The 24,038-nt window shown below is 41.7% G+C and overlaps 1 protein-coding gene across 1 annotated transcript in view; it reads right to left on the bottom strand.

The window, feature by feature from the left end:
- The window catches only part of RASGRF2 (Ras protein specific guanine nucleotide releasing factor 2), a 228,939-nt gene that overhangs the window by 79,709 nt on the left and 125,192 nt on the right, over positions 1 to 24,038 (bottom strand). Inside the window, exons 16-17 of the mRNA XM_029218778.1 lie at positions 15,436 to 15,564; positions 12,807 to 12,896 (exon numbers count right to left, since the gene is read on the bottom strand). Coding sequence (XP_029074611.1) covers positions 12,807 to 12,896; positions 15,436 to 15,564 — 219 coding nt within the window. The remainder of the gene's footprint in view (positions 1 to 12,806; positions 12,897 to 15,435; positions 15,565 to 24,038) is intronic.

The following is a 24,038-nucleotide window of genomic DNA, read 5'->3' as shown; positions in this document are numbered from 1 at the left end:
ATAAACTTGTTCATCATTTAATCCAAAGAGTGGGAAAGAATAATGCTTTTAATTCAGGCAGAGATTTCTGAATCTCGAGACCAACCTCTCTGATGAACAATCGGATTTAGACCTTTTGTTTAAAAAATCCAAAGCAAAAAAAAAAAAAAAAAAAAAAATCCAAAGCAGCTGACATTTCTAGGAGCCTTTCCAACAGAGCTGGGTAGTAAGGTCAGTGGCAGCTAGACTTCCCACGCCCTCCTACTCCCCAAAATGTCTTTCGAATCCCCATGCCACCAAAGCCCTTCCCTAATATCATTGGCCCAGTTTCTAGTCACAGCATCTCAAGAGCCAAGTTGCAGTCCCAGAATCACAAAGTCAGTGTTTAGAGAATACAAACCACCTACCAATTGGGAATTCACTAGCTTCTTTAGAGCTCTGTCTTAGTCTTCTAAATGCCCCATAGTTCCAGGAGACCAGCTTCTCTGCAAAGGGGCCTCAAACTGGGACACTCCAACCTACTGGGTAGCTGAGATGTTAGGGTGAGTGTAATGTGTCACATAGGCCAGCTTCAATTTCATCTTAAAATGATAATTACACAATTTTAAATTCAGCACTACAGACAGACAATAGCTACACAGAGAGGCTCCTCTCAGTTTGCAGAAGAGAGTAGAGCCATTAAGTTCCTTGCTATTGCTAAGCAACAGTTGTGTTCAAATCAAACTGCTCTCAGCTCTCAAACAGTAGGAAAATAAGTCTATTCAATTCAGAGCACTACAGGTGAAGGGAGAAGAATAAGGTAGATTTAAGCCACATGTTAATTTTAGATATATTCTTTCCATTTCAAAAAGTTTGGGGGGAATAAGCTCAGCATGTTCTGTCCTATAGGAACAGCCCAGACATGTTTCTCTTTCCAATATGAAAATATGCTCCCTAAGCGCAATTTGATTTTGAATAATTTCACCAAGGTTTACTGGCAACCATGATACCACCTGTAGTAGATATCTATCACTGCACAACAGATCACCCTGAAATTTATGGGCTGAAAATAACAAACATTTATTATTGCACAGTTTCTTCAGGATGAGATTTTGGAAGTGGCTCAGCTGGGTGGCTCTGGCTCAGGGTGTCTCACAAGGTTGCAAGCCAGATGTCCACCAGGGCTGCAGACATCCAAAGGCTCAAGTGGGGCTGGAGGGTTCACTTCTAAGCTCATACATGAGGCTCTTGGCAGGAGGCCCACTTTCTAGTTTCTAGCTGGTCTCATTGGGCCTCTCCTCATGATATGGAAGCTTGTTTCCCCCAGAACAAGTGATCCAAGAGAGAGACTGACCGAGACAGAGGACACTATGCCTTCTGATGACCTAGGCTCCAAAGTCACACATCATCACTTCTGCTTAATTTTATTTGTTAGAAGCAAATTACTAAGTTCTGCCCACACAAAAATAAAGAGAAATTAAGCTTCACCTCTTGAAGGATGGAGTATGAAAGAATTTGTGGACACATTTTTAAAACCACCAGACCACCCACCAGAAACGTTCATGTGCTTTTCCAAACGAAATGGCAGCACTGTAGAAACCCAGAGAATGAAGTTCCATCTCTGTCTTATCTATGTAAGGCAGAGGTTGGGATTGGTAATAGATCCTGTCAGTTCTCTTTTCATTAGCCAGATGATATGATTCAAATCTGCCACCTACTACCTACGTGGCCTTAGGTGACTTACTTAACTCTCTGTATCTTAATTTCCTCAACTGGAAAATAAGTATAATAATAATATTATTATTATACTCATTTACTAATATACTAATTATATGAATAATACTATTAATTATATATAATAGTATTATATATTAAATATATAATAATACTATTATTAGTATAATGAGTACATTATACTCATTATACAAATAATAGTAACTACTTCACATATTAGTTAACATATGTAAAGTTTAGAACGGTGCTTGGTATATAGTACACCCTATAGAATTATGTAACTTTATTGTTGTTGCTTTTGTCATGTTGATAATAAGTTTATAATTGCATACACAAATGCCCAACAGGGAAGCATAGGACGGGGGTCTGCAAGATGTGGGTGCAACTCTGAGAGGCCCTCTGCAAAAACTACACAATTATGATGTATTCACAAGATAAAACAGGCTAATTACATGTTATTAAGTTGTGTCTTCAGGTCTTCCTAGCACGTGTGAAGCCACAGGCTACAAATGCCAGTTAGATAAACAACACTGGCAAAAAGCCCATATTCTGTGCCTTTCTTACAAGTTTACTAACTAAATAGCTAAACTATTTAAACAGAGCTGAGTGCTCTCACAAATCCAGAAAAAAAAAAGACAGTGGGGTACATATATGACATTAACGTAATTCATGGTACTCAATATATTACTGCAAATTTAATCCAATTCTCAATACAGAGATAAACGCTTCCTCTGACCAGGTTATATCATTGTACTAAGACCCTAGTTTCTGCGATCCTGTGAAAGAAATCACAGACCCCTCAGTGCTGCTAGCTAAGTAAGAATCTACCCACAGATGACTAATTTCACTCGGGTTCATCTCCCTGGAGTTACCGTGCTGCTGTATCTGTCAGGTGAATGCCAGGTGGAAAGAAGATGGAAAGTAGCGGGTATGCTGCAGATGAAGACAGGATCAAGAGTTAGTAACAAAATACGTAACTCAAGTTTCCCAAGATCTTGTTCTTTTTGAAATAAATGTGGGATTAGAGGAAATATCAGGGCAAAGAAAGAAACAGTTTGGTAATGGACAGATCTGAGCCTCATTCTCAGGCACTCTGAGAACCTGGGCCAGGCCCTCCAGCACTCTGGGTCTCACACTTGTTTCAAAATCTGTAAAGTAAGAAAGACAGTCCCCAAAATCCCTTCCATGGTGAAGGGGTGACAATGAGGCATCCTCCAGATCTTAGAGATAAGATTACCCTGTGAAAGCCAAAGTGGTCAAGCCACAGTGGACAAGAAGAGATGGACTTCCTATAAAGTAGCCTGGCCAAAGGAATAGGAAATAGCTTTGGGGAGGGAAGACTGAGGAGACTCAGGAGTCCATTGCTAGCATTGAGGTATGGTCTCAGGAACTCTTATCTGGATCAACCTACAGCTCCAGCTGTACATGATTACAGTACATCTGAGGTCACATACTGGTGGCTCACAGCCAATTGTGGTCCACAGAAGTATTCTGCTTGCCTATTTTTTAAAGAGTATGAATTCACTTCCAACATTTAAAAATAGGAGATTTTACATAAATATCCAGATTTCTGGTTTTTCTTTAACAAAGAAAAGAAAGAAAGAAAACAGATCTGACAGCCCTAGTCTGTATTCTGTCATGGCAAAAACCAGGGGGAGCTGAGCAGTGGCTGCCCCTTTTTCACATGGTATCAGCCCTCCAGTCCCCCTTTCGGTTACCTGCCTGGCCCTGAAATGGATGAAACTGTACTGCAGTCAAGTAGCAATTAAGCAATGTGAGCGAATCAGAAAAGTGAAAAGGCACAATCAACTGCATTGTACCTTTGCTGAGGAGATACAGTGATAGAGGAGAACGGTCTGCGTGGAGCTCAGGAAAGGGCAGCACAAAGAAGGAGAACTTGGCAATGCAACATGGTCAGGAAAGAGGGTGCTCAGGCCAGCTGGAACAAGGATTTGGGTTTGCTTGAAAGGCTTATCAAAAACACATGATGGGCAGAGGAAGTGCTCCATGTGATCTGGCTTGCTGTGGGCATCCTCCCAGGAAGAGAGTGCAATGACCCCCTGACATGAGCATCCCTAGCTGCTTTGCAGGCTCATACTAGTTAAGAGGGATACATTAGGAGTTTGGGATTAGCAGATACAAACTACCGTATATAAAATTGATAAACAACAAGGTCCTACGGTATAGCACAGAGAACTATATTCAATATGTTGTAATAACCTATAATGAAAAAAGAATATATATATTGAATATATATATTCACTTTGCTGTACACCAGAAACTAACGCAACATTGTAATCAACTATACTTCAATAAAAATTAAAACTTTATAAAAACGATGTAACTTCTCAGTTCCAAAATTTTAATTTCAGTCCGTGTGTGTGTGTGTGTGTGTATGTGTGTCTAAAAATTAGACTGGAATCTATTAGCACAGAATATCTTTCCATTTCTTTGTGCCTTCAATTTCTTTCAACAACGTCTTATGGTTTAACATTGTTAAAATGTCCATATTACCTAAAGCAATCTACAGATTCAATGCGATCCCTATCAAAATCCCAACAATATTTTTCACAAAATAGGACAAAAAAAATCCTAAAATTTATACAGAACCACAAAAGACCCCAAACAACCAAAGCAATTCTGAGAAAAAAAAACAAAGCTGAAGGTATCACACTCCCTGATTTCAAATTATACAACAGGCAGCCTTGGAGATACTGCGGCTTTTGTTCCAGACCATGGCAAAACGGCAGATATTGCAATAAAATAAGTCACACCATTTGTTTTGGTTTCTCAGTGCATATAAAAGTTATGTTTACATTATACTGCAGTCTTTTAAGTGTGCAATAGCATTTAGTTCTGAAAAAATAATGTATATACATTAATTAAAAACACTTTATTGCTAAAAAGTGCTAACCGTCACCCGAGCCTTCAGCAAGTCGTAATCTTTTTGCTGGTGGAGGGTCTTGCCTCAACGTTGATGGCCGTTGACTGACCAGGCTGGTGGTTGCTGGAGGCTGGGATGGCTGTGGCCATTTTAAAAAATACGACAACCAAGAAGTTTGCCACATCCATTGACTCTTCCTTTCGCCAACAATTTCTCTGTAGCATACAATGCTGTTTGAGAGCATTTTACCCACAGCAGAAAACTTCTTTCAAAACTGGAGTCAATCCTCTCAAACCCTGCTGCTGCTTCATCAACTAAATGTATGTAATATTCTAAATCGTTTGTTGTCATTTCAACAATCTTCACGGCATCTTCAAAAGGTGTAGATCCGGGCTTCCCTGGTGGTGAACTGGTTGGGGGTCCGCCTGCCAATGCAGGGGACATGGGTTTGTGCCCCGGTCCGGGAGGATCCCACATGCCACGGAGCGGCTGGGCCCGTGAGCCATGGCCGCTGAGCCTGCGCGGCCGGAGCCTGTGCTCCACAGTGGGAGTGACCACAACAGTGAGAGGCCCGCGTACCGCAAAAAAAAAAAAAAAAAAGGTGTAGATCCCATCTCAAGAAACCACTTTCTTTGCTCATCCATAAGAAGCAGCTCCTCACCTGTTGAAGTTTTATCATGAGATCACAGTAAGTCAGTCACATCTTCAGCTTCCACTTCTAATTCTAGTTCTCTTGCTATTTCCACCACATCTGCAATGACTTCCTCCACTGAAGTCTTGAAGCCCTCAAAGTCATCCATGAGGGTTGGAATAAACTTCTTCCAAACTCCTGTTAATGTTGATATTTTGAGCTTTTTCCATGAATCACAAATGTTCTTAATGACATCTAGAATGATGAATCCTTTCCAGAAAGTTTTCAACTTACCCTTCTCAGATCCATCAGAGGAATCTCTATCTATGGCAACTATAGTCTTATGAAATATAATTCTTACATAACAGGACTTGAAAGTTAAAATTACTCCTTGCTCTATGGGCTGCAGAATGGATGCTGTATTTCGCAGGCATGAAAATAACAATCTCGTTGTACATCTCCACCAGAGCTCTTGAGTGACCAGGTGCACTGTCAATGAGCAGCACTATTTTGAAAGGAATCTTCTTTTCTAAGCAATAGGTCTCAACAGTGGGCTTAAAATATTCAGTAAACCATGGTGTAAATAGATGTGCTGTCATCCAGCCTTCGTTGTTCCATTTATAGAGCACAGGCAGATTTAGCATAATTTAGCATAATTCTTAAGGGCCCTAGGATTTTCAGAATGGTAAATGAGCACTGGCTTCAACTTCAAGTCACCAGCTGCACTGGCCCCTAACAAGAGAGTCAGCCTGTCCTTTGAAGCTTTGAAGCCAGGTATTGACTTCTCTCTAGCTATGAAAATCCTAGATGGCATCATCTTCTAATAGAAGGCTGTTTCATCTGCACTGAAAATCTGTTGTCTAGTGTATCCACCTTCATTAATGATCTTAGCTGGCTAGATCTTCTGGATAACTTGCTGCAACTTCTACATCAGCACTTGTTGCTTCACCTTGCACTTTTATGTTATGGAGACAACTTCTTTCTTTCAAGCTCATGAACCAACCTGCGCTCATTTCAGATTTTTCTTCTACAGCTTCCTCATCTCTCCCACCTTCACAGAATTTAAGAGTGTTAGGGCCTTGCTCTAGATTAGGCTTTGGTTTAAGGGAATGTTGTGGCTGGTTTGATCTTCTATCCAGACCACTAAAACTTTCTCCATAAGAGCAATAAGGCTGTTTCGCTTTTTTATCATTCATGTGTTCACTGGAGTAGTGGTAGTTTTAATTTCCTTCAAGAACTTTTCCTTTGCATTTGCAACTTGGTTAACTGTTTGGTGCAAGAGGCCTAGCTTTCAGTCCATCTACTCTTTCGACATGCCTTCCTTGATAAGCTTAATCATTTCTAACTTTTGATTTAAAGTGAGAAACATGCAACTCTTCCTTTCACTTGAACACTTAGAGGCCACAGTAGGGTTATTAACTGGCCTAATTTCAACATTGTTGTGTCTCAGGGAAACAGGGAGGCCTGAGAAGAGGGAGAGAGGCAGGAATGGCAGGTCAGTAGAGCAGCCAGAACACACTCAGCATTTATCTATTAAATTCACCATCTTTATATGGGTGTGGTTCATGGACCACCCCCAAATTAAACAGTAATATCAAAGGTTACTGAACGCAGGTCACCATGACAAGTATAATAAGAATGAAAAAGTTTCAAATATTGAGACAATTTCCAAAATGTGACAGAGAGACATGAAGTGAGCAAATGCTGTTGGAAAAATGGCGCTGATAGACTCGCTCGACACACGGTTGCCAAAAACCTTCTATATGTAAAAAATACAGTATTTGTGAAACACAATAAAGCAAAGTGCAATAAAATGAGGTACAACTGTACAAAGCTATAGTAATCAAAACAGCAAGATATTGGCATAAAAAAGACACAGATTAATGAAACAGAGTTGAGAGCCCAGAATAAACCCACATATAGATGGACAATTATAATTTATGACAAAGGAGCAAAGAACATACAATGGGAGAAAGGATAGTCTCTTCCATAAATGGTATTGGGAAAACTGGACGGTCATATGCAAAAGAATGAAACTAGGCCACTATTTTACTCCGTATACAAAAATCAACTCCAAATGGATTAAAGACTTGAATGTAAGACCTAAAATCATAGAATTCCTAGAAAAAAACATATGCAGTACACTTTTTAACATTGGTCTTAGCAGTATCTTTCTGGATATGTCTCCTGAGACAAGGGAAACAAAAGCAAAGATAAACAAATGAGACTACATCAAACTAAAAACCTTCTGCACAGCAAAGGAAACCATCAGCAAAACAAAAAGACAACCTACCGAATGGGAGAAGATACTTGAAAATCATATATCCAATAGGAGTTTAATATCCAAAATATATAAAGAACTCATACAACTCAACAACAACAAAACAAACACCCTGATTAAAAAATGGGCAGAGGATCTGAGTCGACATTTTTCCAAAGAAGACATACAGATGGCCAGTAGGCACATAAAATGATGTTCAATATCACTAATCATTAGGGAAATGCAAATCAAAACCACAATGATGTATCACCTCACGCCAGTTAGAATGGCTATTCTCAAAAAGACAGGAAATAACAAGTGTTGGTGAGGATGATGAGAAAAGGGAACACTCATACACTGGTGGTGGGAATGTAAATTGGTGCAGCCACTATGGAAGACAGTTTAGAGATTCCTCAAAAAATTAAGAACAGAATTACCATATAATCCAGCTATTCTATTTCTGAGTATTTATCCAAAGAAAATGAAGATACTAATTCAAAAAGACATATGCACCCCTATACTCAGTGTAGCATTATTTACAATAGCCAAGATATGGAAACAACCTAAGTGCTCATCAATGGATGAATGGTTAAAGATGTAGCATATATGCACAATGCAATACTACTCAGCCATAACAGAAAGATGAAATATTGCCATTTGCAACAATATGGAAGGACCTTGAGGGTATTATGCTAAGTGGAATAAGTCAGATGGAAAAAGACAAATGCCGTATGTTTTCACTCATATGAGGAATATAAAAAAATAAAATAAAATAAACAACCAAAAAAAATAAAATAAACAACCAAACCAAACAAAAACGAACATAGATACAGAGAAAAGATTAATGGTCACCAAGGGGAAAGGGACATGGGGGAGGGTAAAATGGGTAAAGGGGGTCAACTGCATAGTGATGGATGGAAATTAAACTTTCCATGGTGAGCACACAGTAGTGAATACATAAGTTGAAATACACTGTTGTACACATGACACTTAAAAATAAAGAAAGAATTTAAAGTAAGACTTAGAATCACTGTTAACTTACATTTGGTTTGCCAAAGCTCTTTGTTTTTCATTAATAATAGTGATAATAATGTTTTCATTAAAAAATGTAAATGAGATACATTCTGTCTCCCTAACTTCAACTAGCTATCTTAAGACATTTTTATTTTAAAATGGTTTTTATATATTTTGGAAAAAAAAACAATAAAAAATATGTCTCAAACTGGTTGTAGGAATGCTACAACCAGAGAAGGAACAAATACACCTCCTCCATCTAGTTTAGTGATTCTCCATCTTGGCTCCACATAAGTATCACATAGGGAACTTTAAAAATCCTGATGCCCCAGGTGTACCCAGACCAATCAAGTCATAATCTCTGGGGGTGGGACCAGTTATTGGTATTTTAAAAAGTGAGTCCAAGCCCAATTCACACCAAGCTCAGATCTACTACTGGCTACACAAGCCTGAGTGGTTTGACAGAGGAAAAAACAGATTATGAATTATCTATTTTACAAGTATGTAGTCACCACCAGTAAAGAACTCAGTATTTCTCTAAGCAATTGTAACTGTGCCATTAATTTTCCTATAAATGCATTCAGTCATTCCTCTACTTTGTTAATTTACTCTGACTTGCATAGAATGGTAAAACCTATAATCTTTTCACAGATAATCAAGAGTTGCTTGTAGTACCTCCACTGCTGTTATTTCTACTCTCATAAAAATAACCCACCTCACACTTTCATAGTTCATTTTAGATCATTTCATAAACCCTATCATTAATCCCAGAGCTTTAGGTATATAGTAAGCACCATGATATGCCCTGATATGTGTATTTATTGGATTTGCATTTCTATTCATATCATAACTATATCCAAACTGCACCTGCAGATTCCCTGTATCAGCAGCCATCTGAAAGGCACAGACTTTAATTCTACTTTAATGCAGAGCTCCTAAATTTGAGCAGATGCTTGAAAGTACATTTCAGCCAGTGTGGTGGCTCATAAGACTCACTGTTTTTTTGTCTCAGTCTTGCATAGAGCTAAAACTTATAGAGTTAGCACTTATTTGACTGATTGATGACCACTGGTCCCACTCCCACCTCCACCCACCACCCCGTGATCAAAATTTCCTAAAGCTGCTCTGATTCCAAGAATGATCAGGGCTGGACTCATAAACAGATTTACCAGGAAGCTTAAGCCTCGGGGCCTCTCAATGTGTATGGGCCTCTTCCAAAGCCCTGGGAGGTGCTCTAAAGGTTTGTAATTTTATATTCTTTTCCTTGAGGCAGACTGTGTAAGTGTTAGACCCCACAAATCCCGGATCCATCCACAGTGGGCCTAATGTAACTTGGCTGCCAATCGTAAGGCAAGCACTAAATAAATTGTGAACTCTTTATAATGTGAAGTTAAGAAGAATTAATCGTGTCACAATCATGCCCACAGATCAGGCTTTCCTTCCTCTCCAGCAGAGGTACTCCTGTTGGTCTACAAGGAAACGGAGCATGACATGGAAGGAAGAGACACCCATCTTTGGAAAGGACAGGCTCTAAGTCCTTAAAGAAACCAGAGGGGAAATTCCAGTCTTTTCCAGTGTGTGTGGAAATCAGGTAGGCTCAGACCCGAGGGGCAGGACTGGCAATCCTGAGTACATACCAGGCCACCTTCCACAGATAAATCAACTTTCTCTGACTTTACGGCATGCACGTCTTATCTGGCCTCTTTGCAAAGAAAATTTTCTGTCCATCCTTTTGCTAAATTTAAATACCTTTTAATGCAGTAAAATTACCTTTTAAGCAATCATTTAAGAGAAATGGCTTACATGCAAATGCCTGCAGTGAATATTTGAAAGCATAATCACTAACTGACAGTTCTAACCCAGAGTTGCCAGATTCCTGTGTATTTTGATGGAGGTAGAGGTTGAGGGCAGGGAGGTGAGAGAGGATTAAAGCAAGAGGGGACCCGAAGAGGAGCCTGAAACATGAAAGCCCACTCTGCAGACTGCATGGCTTGGCCGGGCGGCATGTTGTTTCAGGCTATAAGCCACACACACAGCAGAGCGGTGGTCCCATATTGCAGCCAGACAAGCAGACAGGAAGCCTGGAAAAATGGATGTGAGCATGAGATGTTCACTTATCTACACCACCTTCCCTCCTGCTCACCTCTGCAGGCTCTCCACGTTCCAGTGTGCATTCGGGTCATAATTCCTGATTCAGAGAGTGGATACAAAGCCTGGTTTGAGACTTAAACATTAGGTAGCACTAGCTTCCTTCGGACACCTGTCTGTCTGGGTCTAGGGCTTCTCTGGGCAGTAGCAGGCTCTCCTCTCCCTGACCAGCCAAGGAGTCCAGATCATCTTCCTAGCACTTCCTCTCTTTCTGTTCCGTGTTCTGTTCCTGCCCTAGTGGCCTATGAACCTGAGCCCTTCTGCCAAGTTCTCGTAGGCAGGTGGACTCTCCTGTGGGGCTAGATCCATGAAGCAGCCGAGCCCCAGGGACGTACTGATCCCTACTCCAAAACAGACCCTCTTTCGTACCACCATTAGCCACCGAAACTGACCCCTGTGCAACTTGCTGCCTTGACAGCGGGGCCACAGATACTGCCAAAGCCATCCTTTATGTCATTTATGTCTAAACTTGAATCATGTGGCTCCAGACCCCATTACAGGCAACATCAGCAGCAGTGTGATAAAACAGGAGGTCCAGGCCACCCTGCACCTAGCAGTGCTGGCTGTCGTCAGTCAGCAGTCTGCCCCTCCTCAGCTGGCTCACTGAGGAGAGCTTTCTTGCTAAGGCTCTTTCGGCTGCAGGGGAGAAGCAGGAACAGGCCGCAGAGCAGCAGCAGTGTTCGGATAGTGAGGAAGACCTGGCTATTGTGGTTACTTTATCCTCTGGCCCATCAGGCATGGGCAAGCCCAAGTCTGAAAGCCAGTCTCCGTTAGAACTTTGCTTCAATCTCAGGTGAAAAAAAGATACCTTCCCCGACCCGGCCTCCAGCAAATGGGGAAATGGTCTCATCCTGAATTGACCTAAAAACTATTTTCCCTTACAAACCACACTTAAATTAAGAGACCTGCGAGGAAGCTCTGTATTTCACTTTTTCCAAAGACAGACTAGCTTGTGAGAACAAAAGACAGAAGAAGGTCTTAGCAAATCACAGTTGATAACCAATTCTGCCGGAAGTGTAGGGAAGACTCCTTTATTATCTCATCAAAGAAATGTTCATTATTATAACATGTAGTCAACAACAGAAGCCGACTGGATTGAGAAGACATCAATACTATTACCATTACAGGCTGTATTGTGTTATACTGATGGGAACTGAGGGGAAGGTTCTGGGAATATTTGGGGTAAAGAACATCCCCAATTTGCCTGACCACATCCAGTGAAGTGTGTGTGGTAAAATAGTTAAGATGTGGAATGTAGTCAAAGTGCAAAGACTTTCCATTCAGATGGGATATCTATCTATCTATCTATCTATCTATCTAGATAGATAGATAGATAGGTAGGTAACTATGAATTACTATGGTAATTCATGTTCCTTACAGTGTATCTCTTTGTACTTACTTCAACTTAGAAAGATTTCACACAGACAGTACCTACCAGTTACTACTGTTGAATATAGGTTCATAGGCTTTGGAAATGGACTTCTCTGGTAGGTGAGCAATGGCTAATTAACAAAATACACCAAAAATACACTCCCGGAACACAGAGAATTAGTTTAGGTGAAGATACTTACAGCAACAAGGCTGTTTAAACCACATATGGATTTATTTTAACGTAATGTCCTCCTTGCACATGAGAGAAGAGGACAGAGATCATGAATATAATTTTTCATCTATTTAAAATACCATGCTTTTATTTTAAGTACTTCTTTACCCTGAAGATTAACTGACAGCAACTCAGAAAGCATCATGGAGCTACTGGAAATGAATTTTGCGTCCTCTAAAGCAATAGATCCCTCCCTCCTCCCCGCCCCCTCCACAAACCTTCCCTCCCACCTTGCATATGCTTTCAGCACTGGACTCAGTTAAAAGGGAACCACGTGTTCTCGACAATTTGGCTAAAAAGGTTAAAGAACTCCACAAAACAACATGAAAGAAATAACACATCCTTCTCTGATACAGAAGTTCTCAAAAGGGTTACGCACAGGCCACCTGTGTGAGACTCACCTGAAGGTGCTTATTTAAAAGACGGTATCACGCCAAGATGCACTGACTTAGGGAGCTGGGAATCTGCATTCTTAAGAAGCTGCCCAGTGTATCATCAAGACGCCGGCAGGCAAGGACCACTGATTTACCAAACATTGCCATGTGTCTGCACTCAGCTTCTGGCCCCTACTCACCAGGTGGACTTCCATGTCCTGCTGCAGCTGTGGCAATTGCAAAAGCAGAAGCAGGCGAAACAGAGCAGTGGGAGTTGTCGGCGGTCTGTCCTGGTTATTTCAAAAGAATGGAAATGGCATGGTGAGGCAGTTGGATAATATAACGTAATAAAAATTCTCATTTTCATTCCAGCACTGGATGAATGCAAATACCCTGCATTGTCCTTATTAATAGGCAAATAACAAGATTCTATATTAGCAAGTCCATTCTAGGTATAGCCTGAAGAGAAATGAAAGCATACATCTACACAAAAACTTATACGTGAACATCCATAGCAGCATTATTCATAACAGCCAAAAAGTAAAAACAATCAAATGTCCACCAACTGGTGAAATGATAAACCAAATCAAAAATTCTCATACAAGGGAATATCATTTAGCCACAAAAAGGAATGAAGTACTAATACATACTACAACATGAATGTACCTTGAAAACATCATGCTAAGTGAACGTCAGTCATAAAGAGTCACATATTGTATGATCCCATTTACATTAAATGTCCAGATTAGGTAAATCCATAGAGACAGAGAGTAAATTAGTGGTTTCCAGGGGCTGGCGGGGAGATGGGAATGGGGAGTGACTACTAATGAGTACATGGTCCCTTAGTGGGGGAGGTGATGAAAATGTTCTGGAATGAGATAGTAGTCATGGCTGCCCAGCCTTGTGAATATATAAAAACCACTGAACTGTGTAGTTTAGAAGGGTGAATCTTATGGTATGTGAATTTTATCTCAATATAAAAAATATTTTTAAAAAATATTCTACATTTTACTGATGGAATTTTCTTCTCCAAGTACCTTTAGAAGCAGAGATGGGTTCTTAAATTGAAGGATGCACTCAGCACCTTTAGGCAGCCCCTCTCACTCAGATACTTACACACAGCATTTGCTAATATTGCTGACAACCTCACTGTTTTTCTCACTCAGGCTTTTAGTGAAGATAGCTCACTGTGATTCTGTGATTTTTGATTAGTTTGCCCCTAAAGTTATATAGTCATGCTTAAAATAAATAAGAGGGGAAGCAAAGAGCTGGTTAATGTACCCAAGCATGAAAGCAAAGAACAGCTCTACCCTCTCCTTCAGCAGTAGCCTGAAAACATTTGTGAAGCAAGGTGGCAAGTAGACAGATGAACAGGCAAAATTCAGCTACACAGTGAGAAAATGTGTGATACTGTCCCCATTTGGGTCCACCATATTATCACAGATTTTGGCTTTCTTCCTGTATCGCTGGGATTTAGTCAGATCAGGAGAGAAACAAAGGACTTAGTTAATCCACAAACAGGATGAGGATTTCCAAATGATGTTTATATAAATTTAAAAACATTTTAAATGAATATAAACATATGAAAGAGACCGTACTAAAACAGAGCTCTAATAATAGTAACCAAGTGGACAGCATTTAATCTTGCCTTGGTAAAGTTTTGCTTTCACAGACTTTGGCCCCAAACTCTTACAGGTTTAATGAACTCAAGGGAGTCTGTCCCACATGGCAATGGTCAAAGAAGTTGCCAAGGCTTGGACTGACCAAGCCTCTAAGAAGAGTAAAGAGATTTGGCTAATTCCATAGTAGTCCTATAACAAGCCAGGGAATCTAGCTTGTTACCCTTGGTTTTTCAGAGCTATCCAAATGTCAGGGTGACCCATGACTGACCAGGAGCCCCAAAGGGCTAATATCCATCAGGGCAAATCTGCTGACAACAGTCTGACCCAGACTAGCTTCTCTTGGAGGTGATGGCAATGAAAACAGCTTCCACCACGAGGCTAAGGCTGCAAATGAAATGACCATTTGGAGCCACGCACTCTATCTTTTGCTAAACTGCCTTACTTAAAGCAGGAGTATGAGAGTCAGAAAACGTCTACGTTTTACATGGGTTACTTAGGGTGAATCTGGTTTCATAATTGAATAATTTTCCCTTCCAACTTGAAATAATTGCCTTGAGGAGAAAAGAAGAAAACATTTCTAAAACAACTGTAATTTGGATATATTTATTTGAGCAATGAGGAGATAAAAGATTTCTGTCTTTTGTTCTGTCTTCCCTCCAATTAGAAAACATTTGGTATATTCTAAAACAAATTATGGGATAATGTTTTATAATTTTCATAACTATAGAAAAGATGCCAGATTCTGCCACTAGCAATAATGAAGATTGGCGCTCCATGCAACTGGACTTTATTTTAGCTGAAACAGTGTTCTTAATAAGGTCCCCCCCAACAATTCTGTGTCCCAGATGAACCTATTTAATACAGACTACACTGGGATTCATGGTAAGGTATCAGAGTCTGGGAACATTTTGGTGAAACCAGCACTGAAATTCAATCAACTAGCAACTAAGAACAGGCTTCTCAATTCAGGTTACTCCACACAAAGTGTCATGCAATGATCGGGTCAATAAATATTGGTTATACTAATGACATACTCTCTAATCATTTATTTTCTACTACTTGGTCCTACAGTAACATTTGCTTCCCATTACTTTTCATAACTGAGACTAAAAATATTCGGGGAGTGAAATAGGAAGGCAAACAAAAGATTCAGGAACTAGAATCATCCCTTGCTTGCGTGTTTCTGAGTCCCTTTCTGAGCGCTCACCTCCAGGCTGGCGGTAGCGGAGGTGCCGAGGAGTTGAGGGTGACCTGCAAGGTGAAGGTTCGGTGGCATCTGCTGCGGGGGAGCTTTCCACTCCTGCTCGGTCCACCGGCGCAGACTCTAGCACTGCTGCTTTAAAACATCATGAATTTTAACAACCAGGCCATGAATTCAAGAGCTTCTTGTCAGTATCATGCATGGAAACACAAAAGTTCATTATGGATAATAAGCATTTCATGTTAGTCTATATTTTAAAGGACTTTATCATGAAATAGAGTCACTCTTCCTGGCGGAATGTTAACGACACGAAGTCTAACTGTGGCTCATCTCCACACCTGTCTTGCTGACCCTGCTGAGCCTGGTTGACCCTCCCAAGCCCCTTTTGTTCAACACAACAGATGTTACTGATAAAAAGAAGAGAATATGCAGTGGCTTCCCCGCCCTCCAGAATGTTTCTGCCTTCTTGGAGTGGGAAAAGAGGGACTTTTCCCAGATGGTAAATGAAAATTGGGACTTCATTAGTTCTTTGCCTGGGTTGCTCCCTTAAGACAATTCAAGGAGCCCCCCTGCCTAAGGATCTACAGCTGTACTGTCCAAAATAGTAACACGAGCCCAAAGTGGCTATGTAAGTTTAAATGAAAACTAAATTTAAGTGAATATTTCACTTGCTCACTTGCACTGGCCACACTTCAAGTACTCAGTAGCCACGTGTGGTGAGTGGCTACAGTACTGAACAGCATTTCCATCCTCCCAGAAGGTTCTATTGGGTAGCCCTGTCCGAGAGCTACAGATCAGCAGGAAGCAAGTGGACATTTTTACAATGAACAGTTGAGAGATTTTTAAGATAATCTGTGCCTCTTCACTGCAGCTAACATCCCATGAGTAAAAGAAACAGTCCAGAGTCACATCTAAGCTATTACCACACCCCTTGCGCTAGCTTAGTAACCAGGTAAAATTACAACTTTGTGTGTGTTCTTTTCAGGAAAAGCACTACAAAAATTTCATAAATTTCCAACAACTCTTCCATTTCTTTTTCCTTGGGCTTTTCATCAACCGACAAAAGCTGTATCACCTCCACTAGTTTTCCATTTACCCCTGTCAGCAGAGCTACTCTCAATTCAACTCCCTTTACCATTCCATTCAAGATTTCACTCAACAAACTTGACAAAATCCCTAATGACTTCACATAAAGCCATTTTTACACTTGCATGTGATTTACTCCCTTAGAAATATGGCCCCAAGTCAGCTCTTTTGAAAAACAAAGGGGCCAGGGAAGGGAAATGGTTAGAATCTTTCCTCCAATGACATAATTACAGTCAAGCTGGCAATGATGCAGGATGGAGACATAAAAATCAGTGCTTAGCTGTTAGTTTTATTATTTTCTAAATAACTCCCTCAAAATGCAGTAATAGAAGGCATCTGCTTTGCAAGAGCAAGCAGAATATCAAATGTATGTCCTTGGTCTGATTCAACCATTCATTCCTCTGAGGCAAATGAGCAAATCATTTAGTCAGCAATTACACTGAACCCAAAAAACTTCCCAGCGAGAGAGCTGGACAGGCCCCGAAAGTCCACTGAAAGTACAGGAAAGCACAGAATAACACTGTAAGCAAACGGGCACCTACAGAGAGGAGAAAACATGCCAGCACTGTGGGGGGAAGAAGCGTTTCCTTCTGCCAGGTTCACTTTCAGTCAAGTTCCATGCAAAGCAGCTTTGCCTGCAGAACGAGTGGGCAGATGTGGGCTCAAAACAAATGCTAAAATTGGGAGCACTTTCAGCCCACAGGCAGGCAATTTTCAAACTAAGAATACAGAAACAGACACTAGTGATGTGGGTCGTGCAGCGATGCTTAGACTGGTTGCACAGCCATGGCCCAAGAGAACGCTGATGGGGTAAGAGACCCAAACACAGTGAGTGAGCTGCCCCATGGCTCTCCTTTCTTGCCTGCTGTCGGTTATGTTTTTTGTTGAGATCTCACCACTGGGTGGAATCTGGATGTGAGCTGGGCTGATATTTGTGCTTTTTAGAAGGACCCAGGATAGCAGAAGGTGGGGACTTCGTGGTAGGAAGAAAGAGGGGCACTAATGAATGTTGGGTGAGCCTGGAACAGATCTGGGGACTGGGTGGAGGTGAAACCAACTGCATTATTTTTCCCTCCGAAGTTCACAGTCTTGCTCATTTTGAGGGATATTTCCTATTTCTCTTCTTTCCCTTCATGTCATTTGAAGTTCTCTTGCCAGGAAATATTGCAAGGCTGGCATTACAACTGCAATGACAATAAAACTGGACAAAGGTTACTAGCATTTTTCAAAGAGGGTACCCTGAAACTGTCTAGCTGGACAGTAGTGAGGGAGACCCACGACCTCAGTATGGGCCTAACGGTGAAGCTGATCTCGTGCAATGAGGTTTGTGGAGTTGCGTCCTGAGGTGAAAAGCAGAAACTGTACAAACTCTTGGCACAGGGCTTCTTATTCAAGTCTGCCAGCTGTCTTAAGTGTTACCATTATGCAAAGCACACGCAAACATCTTTCAAATTAAAGACAGATCATTGTCTCCCTTTACTTTGCCAACTGGAATTTTCAAGACTAGATAGCAGAGTTAATACGGCAGCACTCTTGGCTTCTGTAGACGTTCTGTGCATGCGCGCGTGCGCACACACACACAGACACAACTTGTCAGGCTGACACTGAAGTAAAGTGTTTCATCCATGACTTTTCTAGAACTATTCATGATCAGTATTGCCTATATACCAATGCAAAATAAAAGGAAAAACTAGATCTATAATTCCTTTGTTTCACCTTTTCAGAAAAATGCCAAAGAGCTCCCTAGACCCCAGTATAATTCTAAGCTTTCTATTCACAGTGTCTCCTTTATGAGGATCCACAGGATAAATTATTCTCAAGTCTCAGGAGCAAGAAAAGATGTGCCTGCACACCAATCTATTCTTAGCTTTCAATATGAATCACATAACTGATTACATTCAGAACCAAAATCAGAGTGACTTTAGGAACTGCAGAGGACCACACAGTACTCACTTGTTCACTAACCATACCCATGGCCTCATACGATTTTCCTCCATTGCCTGATTTCCTTATCTATTTTAGTTTTAATCCAGTGTACATGCCTCTTTTTTTTTTTTTTTTTTTTTTGCGGTACGCGGGCCTCTCACTGTTGTGGCCTCTCCCATTGCGGAGCACAGGTTCCGGATGCGCAGGCTCAATGGCCATGGCTCACGGGCCTAGCCGCTCCGTGGCATGTGGGATCTTCCCAGACCGGGGCATGAACCCGTGTGCCCTGCATCGGCAGGCGGACTCTCAACCACTGCGCCACCAGGGAAGCCCTACATGCCTCTTTGAACTACCACCTTAAATACTTTCAAGAACAAGATGGGAAGTAAATACATTAAAAATTATCAGAAGACAGCTACAGAAAGAGAAAAAAAAATCAAGATGCTGGGCTTCCCTGGTGGCGCAGTGGTTGAGAGTCCGCCTTCCGATGCAGGGGACATGGGTTCGTGCCCCGGTCCAGGAAGATCCCACATGCTGCGGAACGGCTGGGCCCGTGAGCCATGGCCACTGAGGCTGCACGTCCGGAGTCTGTGCTCCGCAACGGGAGAGGCCACAGCAGTGAGAGGCCCGCTTACCATACACAAAAAATCAAGATGCAATGAGGTGGCCAAAAACAAAGTGTTTAATGAAGGATTGCTGGAGGGGGGCGGAAATCATGGTAAAAATGAGAGATAAAGGGGCACATATTAGTGGGTAGACGTGACTAAGACACACGGGGCAGAGGAGCGGGCATCTCTGGAGATGAAGTTGGCTCTAATGGGCTTCAACAAATGCGATGGGCCACACATGGACACAACCCTGGAATGTCCCCACCTCCCACAGTGAGAGGAGCTCTGTATTTAACCTTGACCTGGGAACTGCAAAATCATATTTCTACCCTGCGAACCATGTGGATAACCTGGCCCTTGAAATGCTAACCGCAAATCATCTGTTTGGGGAAAATCCAGTGGAGAAACACAGAGGCATTAAGCCCTCAACTTTGGCTATTTCTCTAATGTGAGAAAGAACCTACTATTTCTGCCACACCATTATTCATGGACCCTCTCCATCTGCTGGGCCCTAGTCAGAAATTATCCGAGCTGCTACATAACAAGCTCTCTAGCTGATGCTAGCTGTGCCCACAATGATCCCTGATCCCACCTCTGCCCAACACCTACACTGACAAGTCTTTGCAGCCTTTGTCAGTGCCATTCCCTGGGAGCTTGATCTCCTTCTTTCTCATTTATCTTGGTCTCCCCAAGTCTAACCTTTTTCCAGCTTATCATTCCTGGGGTAAAACTACTGATTCCTACCAGTGATCACACCTCTATCTGAGACAGCAGGCCAAACAGATGTTACGATATGGCATTGAACCAACGCTATGCACTTTGGGCTTGGACTTCAAAGACCAGAACTAAGGAACTTGGTGACCACTGTGGAACAATCCATGTGCAAGTTAAAGTGTAAGAATTAATCAAGATGGGTAATGGGCAGCTTGACTGAGGACCTTTACAACTACGACACGTACTTAGTCTATAACGCAGAAAGGAATAGATTTTTCGTTTGCTCCTCTATTCAAGAAAAAAGTTCATACCTATACTACTAAGCATTAGCCAAATTAAAATGCAATCTCTGGGAAATTGCGAAAAAGGAGAAAGATTCTCACTGTACTCCTGTTAGGAGGCCACTATCAAAAGAAAGAAAATATTAAGTGTTGGCAAGGATGCAGAGAAATTGGAACCCTGTACACTGTTGATGGGAATGTAAATGATGTAGGCACTATCAAAAACAAAAATTTCCTCCAAAAATTAAAAATAGAATTACCATATGATCTAGCAATCTCACTTTTGGGTATATATGCAAAAGAAATGAAAGCAGGATCTTGAAGAGATAACTGCATACACATGTACACTGCAGTATTATTCACAGTAGCCAAGAGATGGAAGCAACCCAAATGTCCATCAATAGAGGAATGGATAAAGAAAATATGGAGTATATATACAATGGAATATTGTTCAGCCTTAAGAAAGAAGAAAATCCTGGCACATGTTACAGCATGGATGAACCTTGAGGGCCTTATGCTACATGAAATAAGACAGTCACAAAAAGGCAAATACTGTGTGATTTCACTTATATGAGGCATATAAAATAGTCAAACTTGGGACTTGCCTGGTGGCGCAGTGCTTAAGAATCTGCCTGCCAATGCAGGGGACGTGGGTTCAAGCCCTGGTCCGGGAAGATCCCACATGTCGCAGAGCAACTAAGCCCGTGTGCCACAACTAATGAGCCTGCGCTCTAGAGCCCGCATGCCACAACTATTGAAGTTTGCGTGCCACAACTACTGAAGTCTGCGTGCTTAAGGCCCATGCTCAGCAACAAGACAAACTGTCACAATGAGAAGCCCACACACGACAACGAACAGTAGCCCCTGCTCACTGCACCTAGAGAAAGCCCGCATGCAGCAATGAAGACCCAATGCAGCCAAAAGTAAATAAATAAATTTTTTTTTTAAAGTAATCAAACTCATAGAAACAGAAAGAAGATGGTGGTTGCCAAGGGCTGGGGGGAGGGAGAAATGCGGAGTTGTGCAATGGATATAGAGTTTCAGTTTTACAAGATGAAAAAATTCTAAGTATGTATTGCACAACAATGCGAATATACTTAACACCACTGAACTGTACACTTAATGGCTAAGATGGCCAAAAAGGAGGAGGAGGAAGAGGAGGATTCTTCAGGAGAGTTTTAAAAAGTTTACTAGATGCTAGAAAGCCCCAGGAAGACTAATAGCAGGGTTTCCTCTACAGAGCTGCACCTGGCGTCAAAACTGGACAAAAGCTGCCCCTTCAGAAGCATTGGTCATTCCTGCTCTCAGAAATTGGTTTCACCACTGGGTGTTACCATCAGCCCTTTGCTCATAGGTTCTCTTTGCCCATAAGTTTGCCTGTTTCCTCCGTCCAACTGAGACAGGAAGGAAAAGGGCAGAGCACAACCCTTAAAAGAATGACACAACCATGTAGAAGAACAGGATACCACAAAAAACAGTTAGAACCTACTAAGCCCAAGATGGTGGAAGATCCGACTCCCAGGAGACCTTGAGCCTCATTATACACTCATTGTAATGCATTAACACACTAAATGACACACCCACCAGTGCCATGACAGTTCCGAGGCTGACCATAAAAGGCCAAAAAGTGGGCGGTGGCCCAATTCCTGGAAATCTCTGCTGCTTCCCCAAAGTAGCTGGAATAATCCTCCCACTTGTTAGCCTATGAAATTACCCAGCGCATAAAAACTAACGGCCCCAACACCAGGGGCCACCTCTCTCGCCTTCTGTCTATGGAGTGTGTATCTCTCTAAATAAACCTGCCTTCACTTTACTACGGCTCACTCTTGAATTCTTTCTTGCGCATAGCCAAGGACCCTCACTTGGTGGCCTGTCCCAGGGACTCACTTGAGACCTGGGCCATGACCATCCTCTGGTGCCCCACTTTTTCCCCACAACACAACCCATTTATCCATTCTTCTTGGCTCATGTCAATGACACTTCCTGATTCTGCTCAAACATTATCTTCCCCGCTTTTCACCTTCTGGAGCACTCCATCTATACCTCTTGTACCATCTGCCCTTATACTTATGTTTTGTCCACCTTCTCCAGGGAACTATATATAAGGGGCCTGGGAACCATCTTATTTACCATTATGGACCCTGTAGCACAGCAACCTGCACAGAGAAGGCGGTCACACAATGACTCCTGAACAGACCTTACTGTGTTCTCATCCCAGCCTCAGGGGCAATCAAACCAAAGCCTCAGTCACAAATGTCTGGCACTAAAATACTTATTCCTAAAGCTCCCCTAACTCAAAATAACATGAGAAACCAGACTTACCTCCAGATTTCCCCTCTCCTATTTAATACAATCCAATAAAGGAGGGGGAAAGAACTTTCCATATTCTGAGAAGTTCCTGTGCTTCCCAGGGCGCTCTGGCCCAGAGGGGAGGTTTGAGATAAGCCTCCCAAAGTCATTCCCACCTTGGAGATTCCCAAGCACTGGCCTGGATCAAACCCCAGATGCACCTGTCACCTTGTGCATCACCTCATTATTCCTAAGAAAAATCCATCCTGATTCTACTAAAGCTTGTTGTTCTAATGACTTTTTAATTATCTTCCCCCTTTCATCATCCTGAGTTGCTAACGTGTTAATTTCAACAATTTCTTGTTTAAATGGGTGCTCCTTTTGATGATGATAACCGCTCCAGTTAAAATTCCACTAAGTACTTCACTCAGAAAGCTTATTTAAGTGATCTGAGCTAGAAACTACATAGAATCTTGAAGCAGGTAGAAAAGCAGGGGTCTATGCTTCCATCTGGGTGATCCTCTTTAAAATCTGGACACTTTGTCTGACTTATTGCCCAATTTTTTATTATGTTATCAGTAAAGAAATCAGTTACTATATAGTAAAAAAAAAAAAAAAAAGCTGTTTGCTAATTTGGTTGTGAAATCTTTTTTATTTTCATCACAGAAACACTGGATTATAAAAGAACAAGGATCACCTCCTCCAACCCCTATGTTGTACCAAGCTGAGGAGGGTAGGGAGATGTGCCACAGGAATCCTTGATTAGTCCCCTGAGTGCTTTCCTTGATTTATTCATTTAACAAAAATTTACTACCTGCCAGGCACTGGCCAAGGCACTGACAGTACAGAGGTGAACAAGACAGACAAGGTTGCTGATCTCATGAGCTTATATAGGAAGACTGTCCAGGCAGAGGGATAAACAAGTGCAAAGGCCCTGAGGCAGAAATGACCCAGGTGTTTCTGAGACACAAAAAGGAAATCAGTGTGACTGTAGCTTAGCAGATGAGGGAGCGTAGCAGGAGCAGGGGTTAAAGAGAGAGACAGCATCCAAGTCTCATAGGATCTGAAGGCCTTGGGAAGATAAATGTGCTTTATTCTAAGTGTGATAAGAAGTCATTAGAGAATCTAATCAGGAAACCAGATGATCTAATTCACATTTTTAAAAACCACTTTGGTTGTGTCATGGAAAATGAACACTGTCTCAGACTTAACTTTTCTCCCTATATCTCTGCTGTAATAGGGAGTGTTGCCTTGGAAACTAAACTGAAGAAGTCATCTTAATGACCTAGCTCCCAGGCTAGGTCGTCACATTAGCAGGGAAAGGCTGGAAGCAGTACAGGTGCTTAAGGTAGACACTGGAGGAGGAGAAGGCTCTGAGGCTCAAGGTCATGGACGAGGACCATGGCAACCTATCTCTATGCCAAAAATCATGCTATGGTCTTTAGCCAACCAGCCTTAATTCCACCAAGAACCTTCCAGTGATAACCCTTTAGATGACACCATTCTTCCACAGACAACTGACTGCAATTAGCCTTTTATCATAGAAGGCGGCTAACCTAGCTCTCCTTCCACAAAGGCTAGAGGGAACTACAGGAATCTTTTCTAACTAGCCATTGTATTCATTCTACTTTCTATGCAGAAGTAGGAAAGTTGTAAAGAAAGGAAACTAGGGCTCCAGAAGGAATGGTGGGGAAACAGGGGGCCA

The sequence above is a fragment of the Monodon monoceros genome, unplaced genomic scaffold (assembly GCF_005190385.1).
Source record: "Monodon monoceros isolate NGI ecotype Baffin Bay Population unplaced genomic scaffold, NGI_Narwhal_1 Super_Scaffold_12, whole genome shotgun sequence".
Classification (NCBI taxonomy): Eukaryota; Metazoa; Chordata; class Mammalia; order Artiodactyla; family Monodontidae; genus Monodon; species Monodon monoceros.
This window is presented reverse-complemented; position numbering and strand designations above follow the sequence as displayed.